This window comes from Anarrhichthys ocellatus, unplaced genomic scaffold (assembly GCF_004355925.1).
Source record: "Anarrhichthys ocellatus isolate YVR2014 unplaced genomic scaffold, GSC_Weel_1.0 scaffold7, whole genome shotgun sequence".
Classification (NCBI taxonomy): domain Eukaryota; kingdom Metazoa; phylum Chordata; class Actinopteri; order Perciformes; family Anarhichadidae; genus Anarrhichthys; species Anarrhichthys ocellatus.
In genome coordinates, this window is record NW_022280037.1 from 12,661,252 (window position 1) to 12,684,381 (window position 23,130).

Consider the following 23,130-nt stretch of genomic DNA (forward strand, 5'->3'; position numbering starts at 1 on the left):
CACACACACACACACACATATATACACACACACAGCGTTTTCATACAAATCTGTTTCCCTGACCTCATTGTGGTTAAACATGTGATCTGTGTGTAAGTATCTGATCTGGATCAAGGAGGAACACGTTAAGGTGTGAACGCACACATCAGGAGTCCTCTCAACGAGACTGAACCTGATGAACTGAACCTCGTCCTGTTCTTCAGTCCTTCAGCGTGTTTCAGATGTTTTTCATGGAGGATGCTGGAGAATTATTCTCTCTGAAAAAGGAGTTTAGCTACTTGATGGATTTTCATAAATGTACAATACAACTTCTAAAACTATTTTAATATCATTGACTATATCTCTCTCAATACCATCTTCATATTACTTTTATATTTTAGTTTCCATGAGGCTCTGGTGTTAGTATCACTTCTTATACTTTGTTTTATTTGTTACCTGTATTTTACTTTTGTATTTATTCTTTGTTCTATTCTATTTTTTACTATTTTAGTTGAATTGTTTACCTTATTTATTTATTTACTTTACTCGTAGTGCTATATGTTCTATTTTACACAGGTGTCATTATTATTTATTTTACACTTAATAATTGTTATTCTATTGTTCATTTATGTTCATATTTTTATTCTATTGTTTTTTGTTATTCTTCTGTTTTAGTCTTCAATAAAACTCTTTCCTTCATGATTAATAAAGTTTTATCTTATCTCGTCTTATAAACACAAAATGACCACAAGCTGCAAAAACGATAGAACTTTAGAATAAAAATATAAACACATATGAACAATAGAATAAACATTAAGTGTAAAAGACATAATGATAAACAGAACGCAATAGCAAAAAGAGTAAGGTAAATAAATAAATAAGGTAAATAATTCATCTAAAATAGAAAAAGTAAAATACAACAAAGAATAATAATTAAAATACAAAGTGTAAAAGAAGTGGAACAAACACCGGAGACTAATGGAACTAAAATAGAAAAGTAATATTAAGATGATATGAAGAGAGATATTGTCAATGATATTTTAAAAGTCGTAGAAAGTTATATTGCACAAAGATTAATGAAAATTATATTGCACATGAAATAGAATTAGATATAAAAATGAGTAAAGAGAAACAAACTCGTCTTCAGATGAACAGAAACTTAAATTAAATTATTTCTAAAGTATATTTAGCCGATTAATTATACAGTGACACTGTTTTCTAATTCTAATTTACAAAACAAACTATTTGACTCCTGTAAACGTATAGATGCACAGGGAAGGAAATCCACAGCACATACGGTTTGATTCATAAATATTCATCCTGATCACGTTTACTGAAACACAGAAACTGAAACAAACAAAGTGATGAGTGGAAGATTATCTCCACCAGGAGATCATGTGTTTGGTTCTCAATTTTCTCACATGTTAATAATATAAATAATAGAAAACTGTTTTAAATGCTGGTGATAAACAGGAGAATAGATTGATTCAAACGTCTTAATACCTTTCGTTTTGTACCAATTTCAAGACTTCCAGGTGTGTGATCAGTTTCTGTAGTTTTATGAAGATTTTAAGACCTTAAATGTTGAGAATGTGACATGTGACAGAAAATATATGATGAGGTCCTGAAAGAAAGACTTGAAGAAGGAAAACGTCATTTAGGAAAACAGAAAATGGAGTAAACGTGTATTCAATTAACATCTGTGGTGGTGATGGAAACTTATGGTTTCACATTGTACATTAAATGATTTATTTTCATTCCTTCCATCATCTCATGGATGTCTAGGTCTTCAGATGAATCTTTAGCTGCCATCACCTCTGAGAGGAGTGCACATCTCTGATCTGTTGGCTCCACCTGGTGGTAGTTTGTTGTAACAGCAGCAGTTTGCATCACGTCAGGGTTTTTTAAAGATGCAGAAATGGAGCTTTTGATTCAGCAAATTCTCAAAGCCAGATTATTTTGTTTATTTAAACAGCAGACTTTTTTAAATCTATTGAACACAGTTTGTATTCTATTTGTTTGAATTTTACTTTACTTTCTTTTGTTTTTTGTTCCGTTTCGTTTAATTTAATTTTATTTCATTTCATTTCATTTTATTTCATTTTATTTCATTTTATTTTATTTTATTTTATTTACTGGCCTTGTCCATCCTCCACACACAGTAGATGGCGATCGTGTTTCGTCTTCATAAACACCACTTCCGTTCAATTAAACCATAGAAGAAGAAGAACCGGAAGTGCTCGTTCGTACGTTGCTGCTAACTCGCTAGCAGCTGATGTTGTTCTACTTGAACTTTGTCGACAGTTAAAATGAACAAACTGAACAAACCGCAGGAGTTTGACTCGTATGAGATCGAGGAGCCGAGCGACGAGGAGAGAGCCGAGGACAGGTAAGAGTCCTTGAAACGGTTAGCTTTGAAGCTAACCGTAGCTTTAGCACCATGAGGCTAACTGTGCGGCTAGCTAGCGGAATGCTAACATGTAAACAAACAGGAACAGGCTGAACTGTTTGTCTGTACAGCTCGTTTTTATTAGAATAATAATTAGTGATATAATACCATACAAATATGTTAAAATGATGGCTGGCGGTTTGCTGTTGGTGGTTATTTCCATCGCTAAAGTTGTAAAAAATATATGTAAATATATAATAAGTAATAATATATATGCAAAGTTTGTTAAAACATGGTGGAGGTTTTGTAATGTTCTTTGTAAACACAACAATAATACAACACATTCGATGTGTTCACATTTATACAACCAGGAATTATTCAGAACTCGAGTAAAAACAGTAATAATACTAAATAATCTGTAAAAGTACTGCATTTACATTTGTTGCTTTACTAAAAGTGTATAATAAGGGAAATGCAGTAGAAGTATTTAACGTAAATTAACTTTGATTTGAATGATTTAGAGGAAAAGCAGCAAATCTTCACGTCTGTGAAGCTGGAACTAGAACTGACGTCTCGTGTTCGATTAGTCCACTAACTGATTATTTCGTTTTGAATGCTGAATGTCTTGTTTACATTTAAATTTTAACTTTACTTAATAAACAATATTTAAAGTTGTTATTTTGTGATATTCACTCTGGAGAAACTAAATTTTTCAGATCTGTCATTTAAATCAGTTAAAATATTCGTGTTAGTGGACCAATAAGTTCTTTGGTTGACGAGGTGAACAATGACTTAAACCGTAAAGACGGTTTCTTATTCCAATCATAGTAAGCCCCGCCCCTAAAGCAACCCTGCTTTATGGTCTGTTTGACTCTAAATGGACCATAATGTACTAAATGAACATCATGCTGTATTGAAGAAGACTTGAAACTAGAGATTGAGACCATAAACTCATGTTTAGAATGTTTGCTGAGGTAATAAATCAAGAGAGAAGTAGAGTCATTTTCTCATAGACTTCTATACGACCAGAGGAGAGAATGCAGCTTTAAGTTTTGTTGTTATATATTTGTCTCCTGAAGAAGAGCAGCTAAATACACAACATGTGAACCTCCTCTCGCTATGTTTCAGTTCGGAGGACGAGTTGGAGGTTCTGCTGAACGGGACCCCGGAGCAGAAGAAGAAGCTGATCAGAGAGTACCTGACGGGGGAGAGCGAGTCGTCCAGTGGGGATGAGTTTGAGAAGGAGATGGAGGCGGAGCTTAGCTCCACCATCAAGACTCTGGAGGGAACCTGGACACCTGCAGCAGCAGCAGGTAAACACCCAGAGTTTCATAATTCATCTAATATCTATTTTATATTCACATGAAAACATCTCCTTCAAACTACTGGATTTATTCAAGTTTGTCACTAAAACTACATTTTACAGATTACATGTGAACACATCATGACAACGTTATAATTTACCTTCAGCCAGTACTCATTTTCACTGAGCAGAGCCTGAAGGTATCATAATGTAACTTAAGTGAACCACCGTTGGTTAGCCGTTAGCGGTGCTGCTAACGTTACTAGCTCTCCTCCTGTTGGTTTAAACACTGATTGGTTGTTTACAATCAAACATTATCAGAGACTAGAAACAGAAGAAGAGGAGGAGGAGGAGAAGAAGAAAGGAAAGAAGGAAGCGAGGAGGAGGATATTTTGTCCGTTCGCCATGGGCCGTATTGTGAAAGCAGTCCTGATGTTTGTGTGTTTATTCTCCAGCAGAAACCCCAGGAGGAGGAGGAGGAGGAGGAGGAGGAGGAGGAGGTCCTGTACCTCCTACCCCTCAGATGTATGATGAAGTGTACTTTGACTCTGACTCAGAGGGAGAAGACACGCCGAGTAAGCACAAATGTTTTCATGTAAACGTTTCAGTTAAAGATTAAGACGTCTCCTCAATAAAGTGGTTGTTGACTCCCTCTGTTTCGTCTGACAGCTGGCTCCACTGGCCGGAGGCGGCGGCAGCGAGCCGTACTGACCAACGACGAGCTGCTGTACGACCCCGAGGAGGACGACAGGGACCAGGCCTGGGTGGACGCCCGGAGGAGACAGTGAGACGCTTTATTAAACACGTGTTCATCCAGCAGACGAGAGGTGTGTTGTTTACATTCTACCTGGTGTCGTCTTCTTCAGGTATCAGGGCAGAAAGCGACCGGCTGCAGGCTCTCGGCCTCGTCAGACTCCGGCTTTAATGAGCAGCGACGCCGTCCTCAACTGTCCCGCCTGCATGACGACACTCTGCCTGGACTGTCAGAGGTGAGACGTGAAGACATGACAGAGTCTGTAGCAACACTGAGGCGTCTTTAAACTAAACTTAGAGATTAGATTAGAAAGTTTAGTTAACCCTTAGTGGGGAAACTCAGTCAGACAACAAACAGTAGACGTAGTTTTCACAGAAAGAACAAATAAAAGCCATTTGAGACATGATTATTAATCAAAAGATAATAAAACTCATTATCTTCAGCCGTGAAACAAACGTTTATTGTTGGAGAAGTTGTTTAAATTGATCCTCCAGCTGCAGTCGTGTTAAAAACTCAAGATGATGAATTGCTGACCTTCTTGTTTCTGATCAGGCATGAAAAGTACCGGACGCAGTACCGAGCCATGTTCGTCATGAACTGCACGGTGAAGAAGGACGAGGTGCTGCGCTACAAAACCCAGCCGGAGGTGAAGCAGACGAGGAAGAGGAGGAAGAGGAGGAGGGGGGAGGGACAGAGGGCGGAGACGGCGATGGAGGACGAGGTGCCGGCGCCGGCGGGGATGGACGCCGACGAGGTTTACCACCCGGTCCAGTGCAGCGAGTGCTCCACAGAGGTGGCCGTGGTCGATAAGGACGAAGTCTTCCACTTCTTCAACATCCTGGCCAGCCACTGCTGAGACACCACAACTCCTTCTTCATTTTATTATTACTACGCAAGTGTATCTGTGGTTCTCCACCACTGAAGAAGAAGAAGAAGAAGAACCAGGCTGACTGTCAGCAGAACGTTGTTTATCTTCTTAAGATATCTCATTAAACTGGAATATGACCCGAAGACCATCTCACACGAGGCTGATATTAATATCTGATCATTAAAACATTTTTGTGACACTTTTACCTTTTAATCGTCCTATTTAGCGTTCATAATCGGTATATAAATAGTGAATAAAGGGTTTATAACACTGTGAGGAAGCTGATATAAATGTTTAATAATGTATTTGTCAACAACTATAATAACTCTTCATTAAGTGGAAGCTGCTGTACAAACTGACATTTATAATAGAACATTTATAATAGAAAATATATCTTCATAGAAGTTCTAGTTGTTGACATATGCTGTACATTAAAGGATAGAAGTGATGTTTAGTGTGTGTATGAACATATATCAGTCTGTACGATAACGGAGTGTAAATGTTCTAAATACACGTAAACATCCAAACTATCCCTTAATAAACTCTTAAAGCTTCTTTGTCGCTGCGTATAACTACATCATAGTGTTATGAACTGCTCATTAAATGTGTTATCCATACGGTTTATGAATGTTAAATAGAGGAAGGTATCACCAGCTTGATGACACATTTGTGTTGCTGTTGAAGAACAAGATGTGAACTGAAGTAGATGTTTTACGGTTGTAAATAAACTTGCTTTATTTTGAACAAACAAAGTAATTTCATTTAATAATGATTTTATTAATAGCACCTTTAAAAGCAGAGTTTACAAAGTGCTTTGACAGACAAAGCAGCAAAAACAAGACAACAGAGAGATCAGTGAGACGGTCGATAATAATTAACTAAGAAATATATAAAACAGAAAAGTGACGTCACATAAAAGCCAGTCTGTAAAAGGGACAGTTAGTTATGAAAGTATTAAATGTGTTAAGTAGGAGACAAAACATGAGCATAAAGGAACTAGTTTTATAAACATGTCAGTATTCTCACACTGAATCTGTATCTTATTTTGAAATCCGGATGCTGGAACTCCTTTTGCCTGCGTCACACCCCTACGTCTCACGTGATTGGCTAACAAACGAGCACCTTATTATTCAACGTCATACGTCACCGGAGGAAACGCTCCTACCACGAATAGAGAGAGAAGAAGAAGAGAGGCGAGTAGAATAAAAAGTGGAGTTTTAGTAGTTAGTGAAGTCGTAACCATGTCACTGGGAGGCTGTTGGAAGCAGTTGTCATGGTTTTACTACCAGTACCTGCTCGTGACCGCGCTCTACATGCTGGAGCCGTGGGAGAGGACGGTGTTCAGTATCCTTTACACGAGCTAATGTGCTAACTGTTAGCTTTAGGAAGTCGGCGAAAATACATTTTATAAATGTATATTAATGTATAAGAGCTTGTGGTGAATTCGGCTCGTGTGAAATGTACCAGTCGGTCTTTGTTTTTGCTAAGAATGTATGTGAAGCAAGTGTTTCCTGTCGCTAACGTGTTTGCATACAGACTAAGCCTAACAAAAATTACCTTTTTATTTAAGAATAATGCCGAATTAACAGAACTATACAGTTTTAGAAACGTTCTCAACCTTTGTTCCATGATGTAACTTTATTAACTTACAGCTGAAGAACTCTTAAACGCGTATACTTTTGAAGGGAGTTTCGCGTGTTTGACTCTGAACTTCTCGCTAGTTTGTCGCCTTAAATCTTTCGTTTTTGTAAGAACAATTCCTTCATGTTTGAGTGCCGAGTTAAAGACTAGTCGTTGATGACGTAGAACGTGTTTCACACTTAGTTGAACTCCTCTCGTACATTCACAGGTCAGTAAAAACACGTTAAATCTACATCGTAGGGAGCTTCCGGTCACCTGTCAGGTGACTCACACAGGTTACACCATAATATAGCTTTATTTTACATAACAGAAGCTCGTGTGAGATTATGCATTAAGGTGAAACCTCGGAAGTCTGGTCAATGGGCTCTTAATTAAGATGTATGAGGTGTTAACAGTGCCGGCTGCCCTTTGATCCGCGGGAGTGAAACACGTTGTGTAACCTCTAGTATCGTCCTCTTGAGGTGTCACCCTCATATCTTTCGCCCTGAGGGTCACGTGTGTTTGTGTTATTGTTCCTCTGCTTGTTACAGTAATCAGTCATGGCTGGTGTATAAATATACCAAACACTTGTTGATTACAGCGTCTTAAAAGCTACGATAAACTGGTTTTATTAAGCTGATAATCATTTAGGATCTCCTTAATTATGATGGAAATCAATGTTTTATGATATTAGACTGAAAAAGATCATTTGATGAGCATGAATATTTGTCCCTGCAGTTACAGTTAAAGTAAGCAGTTTATTTCAGTTTAGGGCTGCGACTAACGATTATTATTGTTGAATGATATTGATTGTTTTTCTAAATATTTGGTCTATAAAGTGTCAGAAAATGTTTCAGAGTTCAAGGTGACGTCTTTAAATTGCTCGTTATGTCCGACCGACATCACGGCCGAAGATATTACATTTTATATAACAAAACAGAAGAAATGCTTCAACCTCTTTCTATGAAAATCTGCAACATCATAGTAATAATACTTCATTTTGTAAAGAGCTTTTCTAGAGCCAAAGCACTAGAGATGGATGCAAAAACGACAACATCGGGCACAAATGCATGTAAGAACAAAAGCATTCGGCTTAGCGGAGGTACAGTGTTGTTTAAGAGGTGCTTTAAAAAGGTGTGTGAACACGTTGGATCACCTGAGTACAGATAAACACACTGAATGTCCTGCTCACTCCTGAAAATCCACAGAACAGCTTTCACTGGAAGTGAACAGCTTTCACTGGAAGTGAACAGCTTTCACTGGAAGTGAACAGCTTTCACTGGAAGTGAACAGCTTTCACTGGAAGTGAAACACAACCAACCACCAACATTCAGTGTTTGATGAAGGAAACTACATTTCAGACTGAACAGACTGGTAACAGATTATGACAGATTAACGGTTCTATTAAGGGTTCTATTAACGGATCTATTAACAGATCTATCCAAGGTCTTGTTCTGCTTCTTCAGTTCCTCCTTAACTCCTCCTCCTCAGACTCCCTGTTGATCTCCGTGGCCGGCATGGCCGTCTACACCGGCTACGTCTTCATGCCGCAGCACATCATGGCCATCCTGCACTACTTCGAGGTCGTCCAATGACCCCGACGAGTCCGTCCGTCTCCTTGTGTCCTTGTCTCTGAGGTGGATTGTCTCCGACCACGTGGAGGCGGAGCTTCTCTCGTTCTTTTATTTCCAAATCTGATTCAATGTCAAAGGTCAATGCTCTGGACATCGTGCTGAGGTCACGTTGGACGATTGTCTTCCCCCGAGACTGTTTCTTCTTCATGAAATATTTTGGATTTTTTTTGTGGACAGCGTTGGAGGCGGAGCCTTAGAAGAAGTTGTGCTTGGTGCTTTTATCTTTTTTTAAAGCGAGCGCACTTCACTGTTTTTGAGACTGTGTAATCCTACGGATGTCTGGTTGTGTGGAGCGATCAGACTTTAGTGTTTTTATTGCATTAAGACGTGAAAACACTGGCGGCTGATGGACAAACACACCATTTCACCTTTTACTCCATTTTATGAGCCACGTCTGATTTAGTCAGAGACGGTTTTAAAGGAACAACTTCAGCCTTTTTCAAGCTCCACCGTCATTTGTTCCCCCGTGAGACAAAGAAAAGAGGTCATAGCTTCAACCTGGAAGGATGGAAGGTGACCAATCACACCTGAGATCTGTCTCCTATTTATTGTAAGCTACGCTCCCATCATGCAGCACTTCCTCTCAACATGCATCAGCTGACTTCTGTTTTATTTAGACGTTTGACCTGTGAATGATTGTATTTAGTCAGAGAATCTAATGACTGGTTGACGTTTGGACATTGTACCTGGTTACCTGTGGCTTCCTGTGTGTCCCTGTGGCTTCCTGTGTGTACACCTGTGGCTTCCTGTACTCGTGGATCTCTCTGTTAGAGCTCGTGGAGATATAGTTCTCAGGTCCTGGAGAAAAGTGATATCTTATTCCAGAGAGCAGAAAAGCTCCTTTAGGAATCAGTGAGGTTGAAAATGACACAATTGTCCTTTTTTTAAATTCTGGCTTTTATTTAAAGCGCCACACACACACACGCACACACAGTTCCCTCTTTGTACAAAAATGATAACGGTTCCATTTTAGTGTAATCCTATTTTATGACAGTATCCTTTTAGGAAAATTATGATTCTTTTTTTTTTCCCTCCAAAAAATGTGTTTTTCTCACTTTTGTGTATATAATCTTGTATACATTTCTGTAAAGTTCTTGTAAGATTTGTTAGCGTATAGGATGAAATGTTTTTGTGAACTACTGATGCTAAACACTGTCCTGTGACTGGAATCATTAAAGGGATATTTCACTAAAGCGTTTGTTTTACCTCTGACTTCTGGATGAATCATGTTTTCCCACCTGTTTCCTATATATATTTTATATATACATATTTTTTTTAAATATATTTTTTTAATATATTTTCTTTTTTATAAATATATTTTTTTATATACATTTCTTTAATATATATCATATACATTCAGTTGTAAAAGCAGTGGCGGCTGGTGGAAAATGTTCACGGTAGGGCTGTGCCACATCAATCAATTTCAGCAAACATCCCAGAATGATTTAATGCAAAAACATTAAGGTATCAAACATGTATTACTACTTTGCAGTTAAATATTTAACCTTTATTCCAACATGAAAAAAGCAGTAAGTAACACTTTGATAAACACGTCAGGACATCTTATTTGTGTAACAGTGAAGTAAATAGTACAATATTTTTCCATTGTAGTGGAGTAGATATATAAAGTAGCATAACATAGAAATACTTATGTAAAGGGCAAGTACCTCAAAATTGTACTAAAGTAAATGTACTTTGTTCCATTCCACCGCAGCTTGCTGCTGCAGTTACACCTCCGTGGCCACCAGAGGCAGCACCGAGTGAACTGCTGCTCATCTGAACTACACGAAGCAGAGCGAAGAAGAAATTACACGCCATTTTGGATTTACACGGTTTGTTTTGGCTGTTCATTTCTGTGGCCTTTTGTTGGAGTAAGTGGCCGTTTGTTCCTTTAAACACTGACATCGACGTGGGTTCGTTCTTCCTGCCTTCAGACGGGTTCGTACTTTGAGTTTAATTCAGTTTGTCCCACAGAAAACTTAAAACACAATAGAAAAGCCTGTAAACAACTGTTTCCACTCACATTACCCACCGCTTTTCTTTAGCGGAATCCTATTGGCTAGTCAGCTCGTGGCCCGCGCTCCTATTGGTCAGACCACCATAAGGTCCTCTCCTATTGGCTTATGGACCTAGCTATGCTGTAGAACGAGTATATATGATATATTTCACATATGTTTCTATTTCATATTATTCTTGACTTCTTTTCTCTTACTATGTTTACTGATTCTGATGACTTCACTTGTCTAGAAATTATTTTAGTACAATTTTGTTGACTTATTGATTAGTTCAGTTTCTCCTCAATGAATCACGCAGGAGCATCACTGGTGTTTAATAAAGATGTTTAGAAATTTCTTGAAATAAGTCATTAAAAATTTGCATAAACGATTAATCGTGTAAATAAGTCGTAGTCCACTAAGTTAAGCAGCTCTAGTAGCATGTAGGCTGAATAATATGCAAATGTTATCAAAACACAGTTCTATATGTGAATGAAAATATAATCATTGACGAAGTATAAGAAGTGGACATAGTCATCATGACGTCATTGGTTTGTGGATGTTTTGAAGTATAGAGTTCGGCGATTTTGTCGTCGCCATCTTGTTTCTTTGCAATCAGTGAACAGGAAGTGACCATATCTGGACTGAGGAGGAGTGACGTAGAGACGCCGTATACGTCTCTGGTAGAGACCTGTCAATCACTGTGTCGCCCCGCCCTAAAGCATCCCCTGCTTTATGGTCTGTTTGACTCTAAATGGACCATAATGTACTAAATGAACATCATGCTGTATTGAAGAAGACTTGAAACTAGAGATTGAGACCATAAACTCATGTTTACAATGTTTACTGAGGTAATAAATCAAGAGAGAAGTAGAGTCATTTTCTCATAGACTTCTATACAACCAGAGGAGTCGCCCCCTGGTGGACACTAGAGAGAATGCAGCTTTAATACATGAAGCTTTAGCTTCACTTTAAAGAACCGGAGGTTACCGCCTGGTTGGACCTGGGTGGAGCTAATCCTCTGTTTTAACACTTTATAAGCTTCACACATATATTTTTGTGACAGTAGATTTCTGATGTTATTCTGGCCGCTCTCTGTATGCATGAACTTAAAATAAACCAGGCTGAACATCATGCTGCTGTAAATGCTGCTTCAGAGGTTTTTGTTAATTCTGCAGGCAAAATGAATGACTGGTGGTGTGATGGGCGTCACACATGAACGTCTCCCGACTATCATCTCCGATCACGTCGCTCTAAAGTCTGTTTCTGTGATTACAGCGTCTCACTTCAGAGGAAAGCTTCTTCTCTTCTGGCAGCGGATCAGAGAGGAAACAGGAGTTGTGGTTACTGGTTAACTCAGACGATGGAGCTCTCCTCACGTACGCTCAGAGAGCTGCTGACTGGAGTTTGAACCGCCGTCATGTGAGGGACAGAAACACACCGAACGTACAGACGGATTCTTTCATTTGGCTGTTGAACACTGTTGTAGTCTCTGGTTATCATGACTCTCTCTCGTCTTTAATTATGAACCTGATGACGTTCAAACTTGTTGAGACTCTGAGCTTCTTCTTCTGCTCTCTGGTTGTTGTTGATGGTGGCTTTGCAGAGAGACATTTCTTTTTTCTTCGATAAATTAATTTGCAAAAATGTTGGTTGTAACTTGGTTGTGTACTTTGTATTGTTCACCTGGCCAATCACAGAGGAGAGCGGATGTATCATTATATATTTATATACACATACAGTATATATATACTGTATTTAGAAGTGTATATAAATATATATATATAGATAGATAGATGTGTGTTCCTTAACAAGTATGTTCTAGTCAGATGATACAGAAGAAGACGACTGTTTCATGACTTTGCAGTCTAAAAATCCCAAATTATTTAGGTGTCTATCAATATTTTTGGTTTCAATAAAACAGAGAAATAAGACATCTTATTTTCTCCCAAGAGCCAGAAAACATCATCCTGGATATATTTATTCTATCGTGTCATGAATCATTGTGAAAACAATAAATAAAATGGTGCCCTTTCCTTTCAATTATGCTTGTTATCACAAAAATTACAATCATACATGCAATAATAATGTTTTTTTAAATATATTTAACAGCTTCCAAATAAAGTATTCCAGATACAGTATATTATTTATTTGTATTATTTTTATGTATTTAATTTTAATTTTAATATATATATATATAATATATTTTTGTATTATTATTATTTTAACATATATATATTTTTTTTTCTTTATATTTTTATATATATTTTATATTATTATAATTATTTTAATATATATATTTTTTTCTTTACATTTTGTACATATTATTATGCTGGCTGTCTGCCCAGCTGATCTCAGTCTCTCACTGGCGCATGGTCTGTTACACGTTCACTGTTCACTTCCTCGCTGACCGGAGGGAGGGAGCGCGAGGGCTACATGCGGCTCGTGGAGTCCTCAATGGCGGCGGGCATGCCCAGTGCGCGGGAACGTAGCAGAGTACTGTACTTACAGTTTAACAATAAATAAAACAAACTGTATATTTAACTTATTGATGAGTAATGTTTTTAATAAATACTTTAAGCTGGAAGCAGTTTAATGCTGTGTTTTCTAAATTTTCACAATCTTTCCCCAGAAATCAAGTTAAAATGTTTGTCATGATTATAAACAATATGTCTTATGTCTTAAAATAGAAGTGTGTTGTAGCCCCGCCTCCTCGTCTTATAGTCACATCCAGCACGTCTCACTTCTCTCATCTGGTCTGTTCAGCAGCAAATCACCGGAAGTCTAACAGGAAGCCTTCAAAATAAAATGTCATGTCACTGATGCATATTAAGTTGGATTGTATCTTCGTTTGGTTTTATTAATGGAGTAGATGTCTAATAAAGAGCCAACTAACACTTATATTAATCAATTCATATTTTAATTATTATTGTGTAAAAACAATGAATTAGTTTAGTCTATAAAATGTCAGCAAATAGTGAGAAATGCTTTTATATTTCTCAAAGCCTAAAAATCAAAATCAGCTAAATTAAGTCCTTATAGCATTAATATAAATTAGGTAAATTGACAACCAAATACATTATAATAATACTTTTAAAAAGGAAAAACTCGAGTTTTCTGTAATAAAATACTGACCAATAATAACATATCTATATTAAGTATTCTTCCTTATTCAGTCCAAAACCCAGATATCCAGTTTAAAGTTGAATAAAAGCAGAGAAAAGCAGAATCATTAATAAATTACCTCCATTATTTATTTGTCGAACCTCAGATTCAAGAGGAGCAATGCGGATTCCGTCCCGGCCGTGGAACAGTGGACCAGCTCTTTACCCTCGCAAGACTACTGGAGGGGTTCTGGGAGTTTGCCCAACCAGTCTACATGTGCTTTGTGGACTTGGAGAAGGCTTTCAACCGGGTCCCTCGGGGGTTCTTGTGGGGGGTGCTGCGGGAGTATGGGGTGCCGGACCCGTTACAACGGGCGATCCGGTCTCTGTACGACTGCAGTAGGAGCTGTGTCCACAGCTTGGGGGTGGAGAACGTCAGGTTCGGGGGTCTCGGGATCGCCTCTCTGCTGTTTGCAGATGATGTGGTCCTGTTGGCCTCCTCGGATCGTGACCTCCAGCATTCACTGGGGCGGTTTGCAGCCGAGTGTGAAGCGGCGGGGATGAGAGTTAGCACCTCCAAATCTGAGGCCATGGTGCTCTGCCGGAAACCGGTGGATTGCTCCCTCCAGGTGGGGACGGAGTGCCTACCTCAAGCGAAGGAGTTCAAGTATCTCGGGGTCTTGTTCACGAGTGAGGGTAAGATGGAGCGGGAGATCGACAGGCGGATCGGTGCGGCTGCAGCAGTGAAGCAGGCGCTGCACCGGACCGTCTTGGTGAAGAGGGAGCTGAATTTATCTCCATCAGATAATCGGTTATTTGACTGTAGCAAATAATAATAATACGGCTTTTATTCTGAAACTCGTAACCGGAAGTTATGTAATACCACACGTGCTGACTTGACAGCGCTGCTGTTCATAACAAGAGTTCAGGCGCTCTGGAGGCATTTAGTCAAAACCTTCTTCTTCTTCTTCTTCTTCTTCTTCTGTGTTTTACTGTTTGATTTCATCTGTCTATCAAACCTCTCAGTAGTAAAGTAAAAGTACTTCATCTCAGAGTTCTTGTCAGATAAACTCGTCGTATTTTCGCTCTGTAGTACTTTGACAGTCTGTTGTAAATAAAATGCCTTTTATCGAGCACGTATGGGACCTGGAGCTGGAGCGTCTGGCTCTGGAGCGGGTCGTCCCGGCTCTGCTGGTCCATGGATTCTGCTACTTGGACGGGCTCCTCGGGGAACCGGCCGGAGACTTGGTCCTGGAGCAGGTGATGGAGATGCACCGGTCCGGAGCGCTGCAGGACGGCCGACTGGCGGGCTCCGTGCCGGGGGGCGTTCACCGGTCGAGGAGCATCCGCGGGGACCAGATCGCGTGGGTGAGCGGGTCCGAGGACCGAGGCTGCGAGGCGATCAGCTTCCTGCTCAACGTCATCGATCACATCATCGGCGTGTGCGCGAGCCGGCTCGGGAGCAAGAAGATCCGCGAGAGGTCGAAGGTGAGAGATTTATATTAGACCAGACATAGTTTATTAAACATATTCAATGCACCAAATATGTATTAATATTGTATTATAATAATATAAATGCTATTTTATATATATTTAGTTTATTTGTATTATTCAATTTAGTTTATTATATATTTATTTTATATTATTTATAATAAATATAATAATAATATAATAATAAATACAATAATAATAATAATATAATAATAAATAATATAAAATAAATATAATAATCAACAGATATTAGACTCTCTAAATTAATAAAAAATATTAGATGATTATCAGAGTAAATAAAGACAGAATTACTTGACACAGAATTATTAATATATGATGAAGGTTTTTCTGCAGCTTGAGTCTGTGATTGGATCCACTCAGCAACATGTGTTTTTAAGTTATTAGTAAACATATTTCATAGGTTTATTTAGTTTATTATGAAGTGGAGACACAACATTTTGATCTATCTTTTCTTCAATAACTCGTCTTATTTCAGACTAGAGGAAAGAAATAATTTATTTTACTACTTTGTTTAGTAGATTTCTACTAAATTCACCAAAAGTCACCATTACATAATGCCTCATTTGAGGCAAGTGAGGCCTGCAGTTCTTTGGATGTTGTTCTGGGGTCTTTTGTGACCTCTTGGATGAGTCGTTGCTGCGCTCTTGGGGTAATTTTGGTCGGCCGGCCACTCCTGGGAAGGTTCACCACTGTTCCATTTTTTTCGCCATTTGTGGATAATGGCTCTCACTGTGGTTCGCTGGAGTCCCAAAGCTTTAGAAATGGCTTTGTAACCTTCTCCAGACTGATAGATCTCAATTACTTTGTTTCTCATTTGTTCCTGAATTTCTTTGGATCGCAGCATGATGTCTAGCTTTTGAGGATCTTTTGGTCTACCTCACTTTGTCAGGCAGGTCCTATTTAAGTGATTTCTTGATTGAGAACAGGTGTGGCAGTAATCAGGCCTGGGTGTGGCTAGAGAAATTGAACTCAGCTTTCCAAAGATGTGATAAACCACAGTTAATTTATGTTTTAACAGCGGGGGCAATCACTTTTTCACACAGGGCCATGTAGGTTTGGATTTTTTTCCCCCTTAATAATAAAAACCTTCATTTAAAAACTGCAGTTTGTGTTTACTTGTGTTATCTTTGTCTAATATTTAAATTTGTTTGATGATCTGAAACATTAAGTGTGACAAACATGCAAAAAGATAAGAAATCAGGAAGGGGGCAAACACTTTTTCACACAACTGTATTATATATTCTTAAATATATTCATAAAGGAATAAAAAAACACAACAAATTCTGTGTAAAAAATTGCTTTTTTTAAATGAATTTATTTTCACGTATTATTTATAGATTTGTTACATTTAACTCCTCGAGGTGTTTTTACTTATTGTGGCTCGTTCTTTATGTTGTTATAAAACTCTTAAAGATGAGATGTATTCTGTTTAGGCCAGCGGAGAAGACTTAGCTGGCCCTGACGGCCTACCACTGTTTATAATGATGTATAATAATGTGCTTAGAGCTCGTGTTAGGAAATTAAACAGCTCATAATTCATCTCTAATATATATTTTATATTCATGTGAAAACTTCTCCTTCAAACTACTGGATTTATTCAAGTTTATCACCAAAACTACATTTTACAGATTACGCATGAACACATTATGATAACGTTATAATGTACCTTCAGCCAGTACTCATGTTCACTGAGCAGAGCCTGAAGGCATCATAATGTAACTGAAGTGAACCTCTGTTGGTTAGCCGTTAGCGGTGCTGCTAACGTTACTAGCTCTCCTCCTGTTGGTTTAAACACTGATTGGTTGTTTACAATGAAACATTATCAGAGATCAGAGACTAGAAACACATGTTYTRCTGAGTYAGTAAAACTTTATTTACACTCTGATGGTTAACGTTAAAACTTTATTTACACTCTGATGGTTAACGTTAAAACTTTATTTACACTCTGATGGTTAACGTTAAAATTTTATTTACACTGTGTACTTATTAGTACTTCTACTGCAGTAAAGGATCTGAGTACTTCTTCCACCTCTGCAGATGAAGCAGCGAACATTCTCACGTACACATTCAGCTGCTTAATCAGTCACTCCCTCACACACACTCACACACACACACACACACACACACCTCGTCTTCATGTGTACAGTGAGCTCTTTTCACAAGTGTTTGTTATCAGATTTAATTTCTTAAGAAAACAGGTCAACCAAGTTACAACAGGAATACACACAAACACACACACACACACGTATACACACACACACACACAGGTATGAGAAGTTTTTCTCTTCTTACAGAACTAAACTTTTGATAAATATAAAGTTTAAATCTCAGCAACACATTTATTTTGTCGTGTGGCCTTCAGGTGAAATCTGTGTTTTGGTGTTTTTGTCACGTCTCTGAGACTCTTTTTAAAATAATTCTGGGATTAAAATCACAACCACATGTTCTAGAAACTCACATATTTGTATCAACATCGGCCTTTAAATCCAGTTTTATCTTGTGTTGAGTGTGAGAGTCTCAGACTGCAGCCTCACGTGCCTCACGTGCCTCACGTACGCTCCGTCATTAAAACCTGCAGCAGGCTGGAAGCCTGCCAAACCACTGTTTACACTCCCTCCTTCATCCTCCCTCCCTCCCTCCCCCCCCCTCTCTACTAGGAGGATAAGGTAAAGTTGAAGCTCTCGGAGGCGTTTTGTTTTTGTTTTTATCAGTGTATCACTTCCTCCTGTGTTTCTTCCACATATTTTCGCTCCATAGCAGCTCAGTTGCATGATGATGATGATGATGATGGGTGTGTGTGTGTGTGTGTGTGTGTTTGTGTGTGTGTTCGTGCCTCGGTGGCAGCGTGTAAACACACTGAGGTGATTTGTGGTTGCTGGTCAGACGTTTCTTTATCAGCGCTGAGGGTTTGTCGTCATGTGGTTGCATGCTATGTGTGTGAAGACGTCAGGAGGTTGTGGCTGACGTCAGTCCGGTTAGGGTTACTGAAGGTGTTGTTGTTGTTGTCGATGGTGCGTTCAGGGACCCGTGTGTTTTACCGAGGGTTCATCTACACTGTGACCTTCTGTAATGTGTTGATGCCAGTAGGGAAAAGGAAAGGGAACGGGATGAGAGACTTTATGGAGCACGTAGGAGGCATTGAGGTCCTCGCACGCTCGTGTGTCACAATAAGAGGTTTTTCCACAATAAGAGGTTTTTCCACAATAAGAGGTTTTTCCCAATAAGAGCCCGAGAGAGGAGGGGGGAGGTGGTGCAGCTGACTGAACTTAACTCTTAAATATGTTGTCTCTCTAATGAGCTGAATAAATAACTGTGTTGGCACATTAATGAGGTGCAGACGTGTGTGTGTATATATATATATATATATATATATATACACACACACATATTCATCTATACACATATATAACACATATCTTAAGTTATGAGGAACTTACATTCCTCTTAAAGGTTCAGATGTCGAACGACATGAAGTGAGACGACCTGGAGTTGCCTCAGTATGAGCCTTTGTTCCTCACGTCTGATGTCTGCTGCTCTCAGCCAATCAGCTTCCACTTCCTGCTCAGGTCAAAAGGCGGCAGCGCTGCAGGAGGGACTGGAGCTGACGTGTTATTCTGACTTCATAGTTTCACTGAGGAGCTCACAATGTAATGTTTTTCACAGATTCTGATTAAAGTAAACGGTTTATTCGTGGAGCGATCTTTAATGAGAACATGTAGAATAAAATATCATAATTTTAAGCTTTGTTTTGGTTGCGTTTTGTGATGGAAGCGTTCGTCTCACATGATGTCTTCAAGGGCCGTCGGAAAGATGAACATATGATGATAATGACAGTTTTTTACAGCGATGTAATGCGATTGTTTAAAGAAAACATGGTGTCTGCAGGTTTTGGGGTTCAGAGGGTTAAACTGTTCTCTGAGACTTTAACGGGTCACCTGGTTTTGTTTTGTGTCAAGTGACTAATGAGGACAACTTCTATGAAACTGGACATGTGAAACAAGTCGATGTTATGATATATTTATTTATTTATTATTATTATTATATTTATCTAAATGTTTGATGGAGATATTCAATCAAAGATTAACGTATAATCAAACGGATGTTTCTGTGTGTTTGTGTCCTCAGGCTATGGTGGCGTGTTACCCAGGTAACGGGGCGGGTTACGTCAAACACGTGGACAACCCGAACTGCGACGGACGCCGCATCACCTGCATCTACTACCTCAACAAGAACTGGAGCGCTGAGGTGCGTTCAGGGACCTCAGCTTAACGCTGGATGTTTGACCTCTGACCTCTTTACGAGTGGTAGTTGTTATTGAAGGAGATCAGAGAATTGAATCTGTTGTGAGACTTCCTGTCTGACGAGGAAACACTTTATGACTGATCTCTTCTTAAAACACATTGTGAGGATGTCGCTGTGAAAAAACACTCATTATAGGAAGTACTCACATCCTTAACTGCAGTAAAAGTACTAATACTATGCTGAAAATACTCCACCACGAGTAAAAGTATTATCAGTTAAATGTAGTTAAAGTAAAAGTATTGATTGATCAGTAAAATGTTACATTGTAACTCCTTTATATCCCGTTGGCTCGTTTAATCTACAGCAGTGTATCATATTCGATAGGATCATCTTTAATTCATAGTTTAATAATCATTTTAACAATGACACTAATCTGCTCTCCTGCTCGTTTGTGGTCGTCTTGTTGTTGTTGTTGTTGTTGTTGTTGTTGTTGTTGTTGTCGACGATCAGGAGCATGGCGGCGTCCTCAGGATCTTTCCGGAGGGGAAATCCTACGTGGCCGACATCAATCCGCTGTTTGACCGGCTGCTCTTCTTCTGGTCTGACCGCAGGAACCCACATGAGGTTCAGCCCGCCTACGCCACCAGGTGACCAACCAACCAACCAATCAGTTAGTCAACCAACCAGTCAGTCAACCAACCAACCAACCAACCAGTCAACCAACCAACTAGTCAGTCAACCAATCAGTCAACCAACCAATCAACCAGTCCTTCAACCAATCAGTCAACCAACCGACCAACCAGTCATTCAACCAATCAGTCAACCAACCGACCAACCAGTCATTCAACCAATCAGTCAACCAACCAATCAACCAGTCATTCAACCAATCAATCAGTCAACCAACCGACCAATCAGTCATTCAACCAATCAATCAACCAACCAATAAGTCAACCAACCAATCAGCCAGTCAACCAACCAACTAGTCAGCCAACCAATCAGTCAACCAACCAATCAACCAGTCATTCAACCAATCAATCAGTCAACCAACCGACCAATCAGTCATTCAACCAATCAATCAACCAACCAATAAGTCAACCAACCGACCAATCAGTCAGTCAACCAACCAACAAATCAGTCACCTGTTTCACCTTTACCTCTCCTCTGCATATAATAAGACGGTAATTAATATAAAATAAGTCTTAACAATATTTCACTTTTGAAAAAAGAGAATTCCATTCTTTATTTAAATCAAAGAAATAATATAGTGTAATATGTATGTATATAAAAATGCAGTCAAAACACGAGTTATTTTATGTACTTTAAAGTGACATACACGCTAACAATACATCTTAATTCAGGAGTAAGTACATTGTAGTTTTTCAATACGGTGGAGGAAAAGTACAAAAGTAAAACTAAAACAAAAGTAAATTAGCAGAACCTCAAAACAGCATTTAATAAATAGTCAAATATGTCTTAACAATTCACACTTATGAAAAAGAATTCTCGTTTTTATTAAAATCAAAGAAACAATGTCAGTGTAGAAATAAAATCAATATAAAAATGCTTTCAAAACTTTCAAAGGAGTGATTTGATAATTGTAACGGTACCGATAAACACGATTTCAGGAGTTCATTCTATGTTTGATGGACTTAATTCCAACTGTCAGATAAATGTAGAGACTAGAAGGTACAAATATTCTGCCAACACGAGAGGAAAATAACAGAACTTCAGAAACATGAATCACACAGAGAGGAAGCTGCTGTCCTCATTGTGTTAGATTGATTTATTAAAAAGGGACTTACAGTAGACAACTACTTCAGTTGAGTACTTGATGTTTTCTGATACTTTTGGAAGTTTTATTCTGTGATCTTTGTAAACACAACAGGACCAGAAGTTTGCATGTTTTATTATGATTTTAGAACATAAAATACTGTAGTAATAATTACGTAGCCTCTGCAGTGAAAAGTAAATTGACTAAAATTAATGATTTCATTTTAGTAATTTTCAGTTAAGAATGTGAGTTTATTTTCATTATGAGGACATAAACACAGATGATTGGCACCACCTGCTGGTATGAATGTGTAATAACACAAACACCTTTTTAACACCTAAAGCCTGTAAACAAACATTCATCTTGTATTGAAGCTAATATGATGATTATTAGTAAGTAGTTCAACTCAAACTTTATTCAAAAAAGAATATTTTCAAAGGCTGGAGTGTTTATTTCCTTTACCAACACTGTGGATAAAAAACTAAAACAAAAGGAAAGTCTGAATTGAAGTACAATCAGACCTTTAGTGAGCGTTAGAAGAGCCGAGCTAATCAATCCCACACAACCTAACAACACAACTCACGGCTGTAGAAACATCAGTGTTGTCTCTTTGTTTCAGGTTCGCCATCACAGTCTGGTACTTTGATTCAGAGGAGAGAGCCGAGGCCAAGACACGCTTCAGAGACTTGACAGGTACAAGTACACACAAAAACACATTCATAACAAACATATTATACTTTGACTTTTTCGACATACTGTACTGTGAATTTTTGATCGGGAAAATCAAATGGAAAAAGTCATCCATACTTTCTGTCATAGCTTCATAATATTTTCATAATATTAGCTAAACAGAATTTATATTCCGATTGTTTCTGTGTCTTCATTTGCTTCAGCTTCAGGCTTGCAGCCGGGCAGCAGCTCCAGATGACTTTCCTTTGAGGAGACGTTGTCACCTGGTGGAGACGATGGAAAAGAAAGTCAGAACTTTGACTCTGGTCTGGAGGAGTTGTGAGAGATTCGAGCTCCTCATCGCTCCCGTCAGCGTCCAGGGTGGAAGGAACAACATGCCCGCACGGCGGCTTCTGTCACCTGATGAATCCAGAGGGTCAGGTGACCTGTAGCTGCTCTGGACTCCTCCTGCTTTACATGATGTGTGTGAATACTCTGCAGAGAAAGAGCACAGCAGCGGACTGCGCCTTTAAGCTTTGCCTTCAAGCTAAAGGAGGAGGAGACTTGACAAACAGACTTTGAGGTTTACAGATAAAACAAGACATTAGGGACGTGATGCTAACAAACCTGTGTGATAGAAATATGTCACACGATAACATGTTATTTATAGATCTTTTCAATACGACACATTTAGTCGATGTTTACGAATAAATTACATCTAAATGTCGACTGAAACGTCAAATTATTTGGTATTATCACTTTGTGCATCATTATGACTTTGTGCAAATTTGACGGGCGACGTTACGTAGCCCGATTAGCGTTCAATTACAGATTCCATTGTCTTTCACTACATGTGTGACAGAAGTGTTTTTGTCTCACTCTTCTCTGAATGAACTGGAAACTGTCTCATGATAGTTAGACTAATAAAGCTTCTATTTTAAGAATGGAACGTACAATAATAATGTACACTGATGTACTCGTTTGTGTGACATCTTTTTACGAATGCAGAATCTGGTGCAATAGTAAGTATGTAAGAACGCACGTTTATAAAGAACATTCAGACATGCACAGAAACACATACATATGCTTTCATATTTAAAAGAGTGTTGGAATAGTCCGTCATGGAATTATAGTGAGTTATGAAAGTCATACTAAAGCATGTAAATAAAGTCCTATTATAGTTTCCTGAAAAAAGTCATAGTATGGTACGTCAAGAAAAGTCATTTAAAAAGTCATAATATTATGTCATAAGTAATTAAAGTCATAGTATAGTATGTCGAGATTATATATA

General features: G+C 38.5%; 3 protein-coding genes across 3 annotated transcripts; all 3 read left to right on the forward strand.

Moving 5' to 3' along the window:
• Positions 1 to 2,209: 2,209 nt before the first annotated feature.
• eapp (e2f-associated phosphoprotein) lies at positions 2,210 to 6,036 on the forward strand. The gene is made up of 6 exons (XM_031847846.1): positions 2,210 to 2,368; positions 3,497 to 3,681; positions 4,130 to 4,246; positions 4,341 to 4,455; positions 4,538 to 4,660; positions 4,978 to 6,036. Exons 1-6 carry the CDS (start codon positions 2,289 to 2,291, stop codon positions 5,279 to 5,281), a joined length of 924 nt encoding a protein of 307 aa, XP_031703706.1. The 5' UTR covers positions 2,210 to 2,288; the 3' UTR covers positions 5,282 to 6,036.
• A 381-nt stretch (positions 6,037 to 6,417) lies between these two features.
• sptssa (serine palmitoyltransferase, small subunit A) lies at positions 6,418 to 9,740 on the forward strand. Its single transcript, XM_031847733.1, has 2 exons — positions 6,418 to 6,637; positions 8,405 to 9,740. The coding sequence occupies exons 1-2, from the start codon at positions 6,535 to 6,537 to the stop codon at positions 8,506 to 8,508; spliced, it is 207 nt and encodes a 68-aa protein (XP_031703593.1). The 5' UTR covers positions 6,418 to 6,534; the 3' UTR covers positions 8,509 to 9,740.
• Positions 9,741 to 14,558: 4,818 nt separating this feature from the next.
• On the forward strand, positions 14,559 to 22,798 carry egln3 (egl-9 family hypoxia-inducible factor 3). Its single transcript, XM_031847651.1, has 5 exons — positions 14,559 to 15,133; positions 19,283 to 19,402; positions 19,910 to 20,046; positions 21,790 to 21,863; positions 22,064 to 22,798. The coding sequence occupies exons 1-5, from the start codon at positions 14,765 to 14,767 to the stop codon at positions 22,096 to 22,098; spliced, it is 735 nt and encodes a 244-aa protein (XP_031703511.1). The 5' UTR covers positions 14,559 to 14,764; the 3' UTR covers positions 22,099 to 22,798.
• Positions 22,799 to 23,130: the final 332 nt, after the last annotated feature.